The sequence below is a fragment of the Priapulus caudatus genome, unplaced genomic scaffold (genome assembly GCF_000485595.1).
Source record: "Priapulus caudatus unplaced genomic scaffold, Priapulus_caudatus-5.0.1 Scaffold116, whole genome shotgun sequence".
Taxonomy (NCBI): domain Eukaryota; kingdom Metazoa; phylum Priapulida; class Priapulimorpha; order Priapulimorphida; family Priapulidae; genus Priapulus; species Priapulus caudatus.
In genome coordinates this window covers 460,585-471,424 of record NW_014577177.1, presented here as the reverse complement: position 1 = coordinate 471,424, position 10,840 = coordinate 460,585, and the positions used below count along the sequence as shown (strand labels likewise).

Sequence of the window (10,840 nt, the reverse complement as noted above, 5' to 3'; positions counted from 1 at the left end):
ATTCGAGACCATCAATAATCAGCTGAATAGCGAAATTCAGTCAGCGAAAGAGCATGGGAAACGCATCACTTCAACGTTACATATTTTAGGATACACTAAATGTGGGGGGCCCGGTGCACGTGCCCCTGTTTCCCCGCCCTTAATCCGCTAGTGGCCACCGGCACCCAGTGGTCACCAGTAGGATTCCATAGGGGCCAGAATCACTGAAGCGGCACTGGTGCCAACTCTACGGTCTGCCCAGAGCATTCCAGTTGGCTGACCCTTCGCTCCCGGACACGGGCGAGTTCTGCTCGCTCTACAACTATGCGGCAACTCCAGCCAGCTCTATACGCTGCACGCGTTCTTTGAGCCGGACTTTGAGCACAAGTCGAAGATGCACAAGCGGCGCGTCAACGCCGTACGTCACTACCTGCTCATCTGCCGGCAGCTGACGTACGAGATCGCCGAGACGTACGGCGAGATGCTCGACATCAAGATGGCGATCGTCGAGGAGCAGCAGACGACGCCGTCGCCGCATGCTGTCAGGAAGATCAACCTGCTGTGCGCCGAGTGCATTCGCAATTTCGAGTTGTTCCTCGACTCGTTTAAGACAGCGAATAAGTTTCACAGCGATAATGTTCGTCCGGTGCTGATAGCTTACTTCTACATGGGCTGCATGCATTTGAAAGTCATTGATTCCAATGTTCGCAAAAGGATCGAGTGCATTCAGAAGAGCATTGACTGCTATCAGTTATTAGTTAGTTATTGTGAAAATTACCCAGACGTGGAGCCCGAGCCACGAGCACAAGATGAGGTGAGTGTATGTCACGGTCCAAATGCATGCTTACTAGGAAAAACCCCAACGCTAAGTTTGTCTGACTTTGCTGATTCCCTAGAAGTTTATAATTACTCAACCTTCACCTTTGTTTTTGCCATGCAATCAACTAACCGACCCTATTAGAGAGGTGTGTTTTTAGCTCACCTTGACATCGTCAAGCTGAGCTATTGCCATGGGTCGTCGTCCGTCGTACGTACGTCCGTAGAAGAGAGAGAGAGGGAGATAGAGAGAGACAGAGTGCGAAGAGCGAGCGGGCGCGACAGAGAGCGAAATAGAGAGAGGGAGAGATATAGATGAGATAGACAGAGAGAGTGAGAGAGAGATAGAGAAGAGAAGAGAGATGAGAGAGAGAGAGAGAGAGCAGAGAGAGAGAGAGAGAGAGAGAGAGAGAGAAAGAGAGATTAATGAGAGAAAGAGAGAGAGAAGAGAGAGAGTGCGAGAAAGAGAGATAGAGATTAGATAGAGTAGCTAGATAGAGAGATTAAGAAGAGTGATAGATCAGAAAAGAAAGAGAAGAGTATCACGAGAGAGCGAGTGACAGAGAGAGAGCGCGAGGCGGCGAGTGCCAGAGGGGGGTGGGAGGGCTCCAGAGAAAATAGCTAGACATGCAGAGAGAGAGAGAAACATGGTGAGGTAGAGAGACAAGGAAGGTGTGAAAGAGTGAGAGAGAGCGCGCGCTAGGAAGAGAGTGAGAGCGAGCTATTAAGAGCGAGCAACAGAGAGAGAGAGAGAGAGAGAGAGATGAGAGAGGAGAGGAGAGAGAGAGAGAGAGAGAGAGAGAGAGAGAGAGAGGAGACGAGAGAGAGAGAGAGAGAGAGAGAGGAGAGCAGGAAAGAGAGAAAGAGACAGCAAGGTAAAGAGAGAGAGAACGAGAGAGGCAGAGAGTGGGAAGAGAGGAAGGAGAGCCAGAGCAGAGAGAGTAAAGAGAGAAAGCCAGAGAGAGAGAGAGAGGAGAGAGAGAGGAGAGAGAGAAAAGAGAGACATGCAGAGAGCGAGAGAGAGGCAGATAAGGAGACATAGAGGGTGGGAGAGAGTGAGGAGAAGGACGAGACAGGGCGAGAGAGAAATGAGAGCGCGCGCGAGAGAGAGGCGCGCGACAGAGAGGGGGAAAGTGAGAGCGAACGACGAGCGAAACGTCAGAGAGGGGGAGATAGATAGAGAGAGAGAGTTGCGGAGAGCACGGCGACAGAGAGAGAGAAAGAGAGAGAGGGGGGGCGGGAGAAGAGGCGAGATGAGAGAGAGAGAGAGAGAGGAGAGAGAGAGAGAGAGAAAGAGAGAGAGAGAGGGAGATAGAGAGAGAACAGAGTGCGAGAGCGAGGCGGGCGACAGAGAAGGCGAAAGAGAGGAGAGGGAGAGATATAGATAGATAGACAGAGAGAAGGAAGAGAGAGAGAGAGAGAGAGAAAGAGTGCGAGAAAGAGAGAGAGAGAGAGAGAGATAGAGGAAAGAGAGAGAGAGAGAGAGAGAGAGAGTGGCGAGTGCGAGATGAGAGATAGATAGATAGAGAGATAGATAGATAGAGAGATAGAGAGTGATAGACCAGTAAAGAAAGAGAGAGATCACGAGAGAGGCGAGATGACAGAGAGAGAGCGCGAGGGCGAGCAGAGTGCCAGAAGGGAGGGGGAGGCTCAGAGAAATAGGCTAGACATCGCAGAGAGAGAGAGAGAGAACATGTGTGAGGTAGAGAGACTAAGGAAGGTTGGAAAGAGTGGAGAGATCGCCGCTGTGGGAGAGAATGAGACGAGCTATTAGGAGCGAAGCAAGAAGAGAGAGAGAGAGAGAGATGAGAGAGAGAGAGAGCAGAGAGAGAGAGAGAGGAGAGAAGAGAGAGAGAGCAGGAGAGAGAAAGAGACCAGGAAAGAGAGAGAGAACGGAGAGAGCGCGGAAGCGAGAGAAGGGAGAGCCAGAGCAAGAGAGAAAGAAAGGAGAGAGGGGGGGGGGGGAAGGAGAAAGCAGAGAGATAGGCAGAGTAAAAGATGAGAGAGACGCGCGCAGAGTCAGGGAGACGAAGAGAGAGGAGGGAGGGAGAAATAAAGATCAGAGAAAAAAATACACAAGCGTGAGACAGAGAGATGAGAGGGATGGGAGTGAAACTAAAAAAGAGGGAGGGATAAAAAAAGAAGAAGAGAGAGACAGAGTGCGAGCGCGAGAGAGAGACGAGTGAGAGAGAGAGAGAGAGAGAGAGAGAGAGAGATGGCAGAGAGGGAGAAGAGCGCACGAGAAGAGAACGGACGCGAATCAAAGTTTGGTTAAAAACTATTCTATTGAAGCTGTAGTCATTGTTGTATCAGACATAAACGTAGCATATCTTAACTCTCCTAAGCCTGCCAGTATGTTCAATCATATATAAAGCGCGCGATATATGAAATGAATAACTTGGACTTTCGTCACGCGTGACAGGCCTCTCTCCCGAAAGATATATCACGGTCAAGTATACACGTGCCAATGCAGTACGCTCGCCCATGTTCTCTCTGTGTTTTTGTCCGTCTGACAATTTCGAAGCAGCATAATTCAGCTGTCGCGTTAGCTGTTATAATTCATACTTAATTCAAGTCGTCACTCGTTTAATTACACAATGAATGGAATAATCAGGATAACACACACATACCCGACTGTTAAATTGTATATTTTTCATGCGATATAGTTGCATAAAGATGCGTGGGTATAGTATTAAATATTTATCGATAGGGTATAATTAACGGTAAAGTCAGGCAGTCTCTCTTGATTCATTCTCCGCTTTCCGCTCACAATAATAATAATAATAAAAATAATATAAACACAATGAATTAATATATACCAGGAGATATACGCATCAAAGTTATTTTCAGGATTCGTACAAGGCCGTGTGACATTCTATTATATTATATTCTAGTTATATTATTATATTTTAGTTGTCGTCGGATCGGATGAGAAAGGAGACCTTAGTGATCCTTTGCAAAAGTCAGAGAGAGAGCGAGAAGAAAGAGAGAGAGAGAAAGAGCAGAGAGAAGAGAGAGAGAGAGAGAGAGAAGAGAAGAGAGAGAGATGAGAGAGAGAGAGCGCTAGACAGAGTGAGAGAGATAGGGGAGGGGGACAGGTGAGAGAGGAGAAGAGAGGAGGGAGGTAGAGAGAGAGGGATAGATGATATATATAATATATATATATATATATATATACTATAGAGAGTATGAGAGATATGAGAGATGAGAAATTGACAGAGAGAGAGAAGAGAGAGCGATGAGAGAAAGAGAGAGAGCGAGAGAGCGAGGGGTAATAGAAGAGAGATGAGAAAGAGATGAGGGGGAAGGATGTAGAGAGTAAGAAAATGAGAGAGAGTTAGAGTAGTAGAAGAGATATAGTAGAGACAAAGAGAGAGAGTGAGAGAGATGATGAGGAGAGTAGTAGAGAAGGAGAGTAAGATCATTTTTGAGGGGAGGAGAGAGAAGATGAGTGAGTAGAGAGAGAAATTGGAGAAAGAATGAGAGATAATATATTGGAGATTTGGGGATGGTTGTTTTATTTTATAATTAATACAATTTTTAGTAATTACCTGTTTTGGGTTTTATCATGTAGTTCAACAAGACCGGTCTGCTCTCTTTAATATGATTGATGTGATTTCAATAAATTGTTATTAATCTGAAATTATCTAATTTTGCCTTAAAAATTTATTTCATTTATAGGTTTCTGAAGGCAGTGAGTTGTGAATGAGATTCAGATTGTTTAGTGTATTTCGGGACGTAGAAAGCTGAGAGTACGGGTTGATATGAAGGAGAGTCTATTGGCTCTCTCATCTTTCAAGCAAAAGCAATTGGCCTTATATGTTGATCGCAGCAAAGTTCAATCAGCGAACCGGCGGTCGCAAAAATCACTGTTGAGTAATGATCACACAACATCATCCATGAACTCGCACAATACTGTAGATCAATATTATGATGTTTCTGGATTACATTTGACAAAGTCACGTACAGAGTTGTGTGTCTGGTATACTGTTAATGTGTACTTATGTACGTGTTATGTATAATAAAACTTAGCATAAACGCTTTGGAGCGGCTTGCATGTGACTATGTACGCGTAAACAATATAAACAGTAGAATGAACACAGAACTATTAGTTTTGTTTCAGCGTAGAGACCAAATGTTCAAGTATCTAGGGCGTCTGTCTCGAATAAAATCGTCCATCAGACCTAAATCAACAACACAGTTAGAAAGGATCGAAAAGCACAGTTAAATTATTGTTGTAAACTTTAATTATATGTGTTTATTATAAAAGTCTTTATTGCATAATTAAAATAAAAGCAGCACGGTAAATGAATGATCAGTCTTCTCGCGTGGAGAAAAAATCTAGAATATAAAATAATAAAACCACACGTCGGGTCGAATACACATTGTTCGTATAGATAAACGTGAATGAACAATAAATAGCGTTGTTTGAGTTTGCTCCACGTGTTTCATTTAGGCGGGCCGGTCAAAATCCCGCGATCCAGACCTATTAAGGATCTGTGGATATTCTTCATAGATAATTTCTAACGAATACGCGAAGTGGTATCTGGATCTGTGGCGCAGCGTTAATGCAGCAGTCTGACCTGGGCGCAGGTTTTGCGAGTGGGTCGTAGGAGCGAAGTTCGAGGAAGTGAGGAGGAGTCGAGCGATTGAGGGAGGAGGAGCCGTCGCTGCCGAGGAGGGCTTAAGGTTAGTGAGCGGTGCGAGAGGGAAGAGCGTGAGCTATTGAGCTAATGATGAGAGATGCTGGCGAGATGCCGGCAGCTTAACGCAGCTTCCCTGCAATCATCCTTGTCTTCTCAGCACAAACACAACTAGTAATATAGTTACACCATATCAGGCGCGCGTAGCGCAGCTTTGTATGGGGGGGGGGTTCGTATTTCATGTGGGCAAATTTGCTCGCAGGGGTGTGGTACAGGATTTGTACCAGGGGGGGGTCTACTCAGTAACCAGAAGTGGCGAGCACGCGAAGGGGGGGTCTAGGGGGCCCTCCAGCCAGAAAATTTTTAAAAATTAATTACACGCACCCTCAGAATGGCGTTTTCTGCGCGAGCAAGTGGGTATCCGGACTCCCATGGACCGCCCGCCCCCCTCGTACACGCCCCTGCTCGGGTGCGCGAAGCGACCCATGGCAAGGGAGCCCAAGCGACCGAGGCGGGGGGAGGGTGGTGGGAGGGGTGTGTTCATGTCACGCTCGACGCACGATGGAGATTTGCAATTATTACCCTAAAATGGAGGGTGCGACCTGAGGTGAAAATTCTTTTGCTAAATTTCGAAAAAAAAATTTCCTTGGGCCGGGGGGGTTCGTTCGAACCCCCGAACCCCTCTCCTCTGGCTTTACGGGCCTGAGCATAATAGGTTTTATGCTGGTCAGTAGCTGCATTCCGTACGGTTGTCAACTCATCACTAAATCCAAATTGAGCTTGAAATTCACGAATCTGAAAACAAAGATACCTCCATTCGTTTTAACGAAGTTGGTGCTGGGTATTTCTCACAGTAGCCTAAATAGTTTTATCGAAAAATGCTATATCTTTTATCAGTAATTTTAACCTATAAACATTACGTTTGCAGGTGTTAGGCGGTATGCTGCATACCACTCAAGAGTAGTATAATAATCACATTTTATTATGTTTTAATTCTACTCTGATACCACTGTCATACCATTGAGGCCCAAGATTACAAACAGTGTAATTTTATATTATCAAAGATCTGCAGAATTCCTTGGTTTGACACTTCTTCACTCCCTCTCAAAAATGCTCACCAAGAATTAGATTGTCACATAAGGCAGTATTCGACTTGAGATACCTGCTGCTAAACTGTAATCAATGCAAGCTCCTCAGCAAAGGTGACATCTGACAGGTGTGAGTTCAATGTTGTACGTGCGTGCATCCACGTTGTTGTGATATACAGCCGTACTGGTAGAGTAATTACCCCTTTGCGTTACGCAGTTCGGCCCAATAATTTGTATCGGTGCATGAACCGATACGATACAGAAATTCGTTGCTTACAATCATTTCTCGCTCACCCAACAATAACATTGAGGCTGGTTATATAGACAGCTTCCCAGACTTTAGAGGGCGCCAGCTGTTCCTGATGTTTGGAATTTCGTGTTTCTGCAACCGTGTTCTTTTCTTCATTAAAAATTATTTTTAAAAATAATTACGTTAATTTAATTCCTAAAAAAACAACGCATTGTAATGCGAATTTCCTTTAGCAGTGATCGCATTGTAATAATAATGGCAGAATGCAATTCGCTACTGTTAGGTATTTTTCCGAGTTACATCATAAATTAACGTCATACGATCTTGACCAGGTTGAACTGCAACTGGACAGTTTTCAGTGTCCTTGCGCCCCCCCCGTGTTCTCAAGATACTGATCGGTTCGATCGCGTTTGTTGGCGTTACATCATGACTGTATCAATGTATACTTGCGATTTATATTACTGTGTCGGTATTAGGGGATCTTGCTGAATTATGTCCTGCTTCGCTTTGGCCGATTAAATTTGTTCTTAGTGAATCTAATTCTAATTTGATCATCAAAAGTCAAATGAGAACATGGTAACGGTTATGTTATTACACATTACGTATGGAATTTTGCGTTACTGAACATTTATCTTGAAAGCGTATTTCTTCGTAACGTTTCTGTGTATAATTGTATATTATAAATATGGGTTCTAAGGAACAAATACCCCCTGCGCCATCACGAGAGTCACCCCGGACGAATTACTCACTTGTGTTTATTATTCATTGTTGAAACAGTGATACAGGGAGGAGGTCGAGGAGGAAGGGAAGGTGGAGGAGTAAGACGGGGAGAGGTGGGAGAAGGTGGTGAGGGAGGAGGAGGACGGAAGAGGAGGAGGCAGGGATGTTGAGGAGGAGAGGAGGTGGAGGAGGAGGTTGAATGGCATAGGGGTAAAATGTCGGCGGGGGTAATGTCCGGAGTGATTGTCCCGAGGTATTGTCCTGATACCATAAATATGTAACACCGTTTGGCGTGAGTGTGGCAGTGCGCGTTGCGGAATTTGGCGATGTGAAAAAGAGCAAGACTTGACAATAGTATAGTTACTATCTTATCATGTCAAAAAATATTAATAATAGGACTGACTTCTGTTTATAAATGAAAGGTGGTAAAGGAACGTGATGACTGGACTGTACAGAAATAGTTTAGTTATATTCAAGGTCGATGCTGAAAAGATGATAGCTAGATAGGATAGAGAAGAGAAGAAGAGAGAGGGAGAGAGAGAGAGAGAGAGAGAGAGAGAGAGAGAGAGAGAGCAGAGAGAGGAGAGATGAAGAGAGAGAGAGAGACAAGAGACAGAGAGAGAGAGAAGAGAGAGAGAGAGAAGAGAGAGAAGAGAGAGAGAGAGAGAGGAGAGCAGACAGAGAGAGAGAGAGAGAGAAGAGAAGAGAGAGAAAGAGAGAGACAGAGAAGAGACAGAGAAGAGAGACAGGAGATGAGAGAGACCGAGAGAGAGAGGAGAGAGAGAGCAGAAAGAGACAGCAGACTAGAGTACAGGCAGATAAACCAGAGAGAAGCAGACGAGACAGAGAAGAAGAGAGACCAGAGAGACAGGAGGAGACAGAGGACAGAGAGACAGAGAACAGAGGAGACGAGAGAGAGAGAGAGAGGAGAGACGGGAGGAGAGAGAAAAAGAGAGACGGAGAGAGAGACAGAGACAGGAGACAGAGACAGAAGAGACAGAGAGACAGAGAGACGAGAGAAAGAGAGACAGAGAGACAGAGAGACAGAAGAGAACACGAGAGACAGAGAGAGAGAGAGAGAGAGAGAGAGAGAAAGAAGGAGAAGAGAGATGGAGAGAAGAGAGAGAGAGAGAGAGATGGAGGAGCGAGAGAAGAGGAGAGAGAGGAGGGAGAAGAGAGAGAGACGAGAGAGAAGAGGAGAGAGGGAGACGCGAGAGAGAGAGAAGAGAGATGAGAAGAGAGGAGACGAGAGAGAGAGAGAGAGAGAGAGAGAGAGAGAGAGATGAGAGAAGGAGAGAGAGAGAGAGGAGAGAGAGAGAGAGAAGAGAGAGAAGAGAAGAAGAGGAGAGGAGAGAGGAGAGAGAGAGAGCAAGAAGGAGAGAGAGAGAGAGAGAGAGAGAACTAACAGACTGTGGGTATTCATACGTAGTTATGTTGAAGTAGAGTACAGGGGACAACGAACATATGTAACTGAACGTACTGGAAATTTCAAGTGTTTCTGGTGATAGCTGGCGTAGCGTTAGAGCGAAAATTCATTTCATCGCATCTTCACTCAGATATCTCTGATAACCTTAACTAACAATGCCCTAAAGACAATTCCATGCACGAGAAAACACGATGAACATGTGGCTATAAATAGTTATTATGCCACATTGATAATAATTTTAACCAGGAAACCTTTCACAGCCCAAAAAATTAAGATTATGGCTGTCACGAATATCAGAGGTTTCATGAAATTAAATTTGCGGCCTCTGATCTCACAGATACATAATAATAATATTACAGCAAAATTACCAATTGTTATAAATAACATAGGACATGCTCTGCCGCACGCATGTAATGAATAGATAACATCGTTACATAGAAGGAAAACACTTGAGACAACCATATACGCGTATAAGTAGCTAACTGTTAATTCTCCCAGAACAGATACAAGGATGCAGACAGGCACAAGGACATTTTGTTCCCACGGTCGTGTGTGCAGAGGATATTGCTGAATATTTCCAATAATAGTTCACCATCAATCATTGATCATCATTTGTCATCGGTCACGCATCATCATTATTACGGTGCTATCATCATCATCATCTCCACGTTTGCTGCACTACCGCTCGTTAAGCGGGGTAACTGTGCATGGTCTATGTGTTCAGGAGACAACCTTCAACGCGGCCAGAGACTTCACCTATTACATCTAGTATTCTTCTCGTTTGACTGTCAAGTGGCGATGGGGCCCCGCCGGCCGGTTCGCGTTTCGTTCGTCAGTTGCGCGGCCAGAGAGAAAAAAAAAAAACAGTTGTGGAGGAAGAAAAAATGAATGTAGAGGGTTCGAGCTTTTTAAAGCCTGTGGTGTGTTAGGCTCAAACGACTTCTTTTTCACCTGCAATGCATAAGGATTATAAGAATTTGCACTACGTGTGCCGTGGAACGCACTCTCACACACGGCGGCGGCACACTCGCAAGCCGAACGGGCATGCACGAACTCACGAACACTGGATCGGCTCATTTACTGTATACATCAACATCTCAAAACGAAATCGCGTCGTTGTTTGAAGGCATATATACTAGAAGAGCTGGCTAGCTTGGATTTAGCTCGTTGATGCTACATAGAATGAAAGTGTCAATAACACTGTAGCTCACCCACAAAAAAGGGACACAAATGCCACGTGAGTTAAGAAGAAAGTCAGTTTTATTGAGCAACCATCGCCGCACATTAATAAGAAACGGATTTGCCAACTGTATATCGCAATAATAATTTATAACACACCAACCGCAATGAATCACAATTTGTGACCGATAGATGGCGCCCCTATACCCGCTTTGGTAGCGATGGCGTTTTGAAATAAATAGGTTATGCGGCGCTTCGACATGTTTGATAAACTTTAATAGCCTAATATAGACGTTTATCGCGCAGCGGTGGGAGAGCGATAAATACAATTTTGCATAAAGATATTGTCAAATGAAATCTTGAAACGAACACAGAACAAGTGTGACACCACACTGTTTGTGTCTATATAATTGATATATAATTGGCCAAACCCTACCTAATTTGTATATTTTTTTTTAAATACAAACCTCCTAGCCCTTATCATTTCACGAATCCAAAAAGAGCAAAATAACGTTGAAGCTGAACTGACTCATGGCAATTCCCCATTTTTGCCAAAAAAAATAATATTGTCGTGGCCTGAAAGTACGTCGACTACGTTGCTTCCAAAAAATAGGACGTTAATATTGGGAGCATAGCAGTAACAACATATAGCCCAATTTCAAACAGTGTGGGTCAAACGGTTCCTGGAGTATCGGTGACCCTACGAAAATGTTGACCGACGAACGGACGGACAGGACGT

The 10,840-nt window shown here is 44.6% G+C and overlaps 1 protein-coding gene across 1 annotated transcript in view; it reads left to right on the top strand.

The window, feature by feature from the left end:
- The first annotated feature begins 323 nt into the window (after positions 1 to 323).
- LOC106805524 (KIF1-binding protein homolog) overlaps positions 324 to 10,840 on the top strand; it is a 13,943-nt gene continuing 3,426 nt past the window's right edge. Inside the window, exon 1 of the mRNA XM_014807150.1 lies at positions 324 to 793. Within this exon, the coding sequence (XP_014662636.1) occupies positions 374 to 793 (420 nt within the window). The 5' untranslated portion in view covers positions 324 to 373. The remainder of the gene's footprint in view (positions 794 to 10,840) is intronic.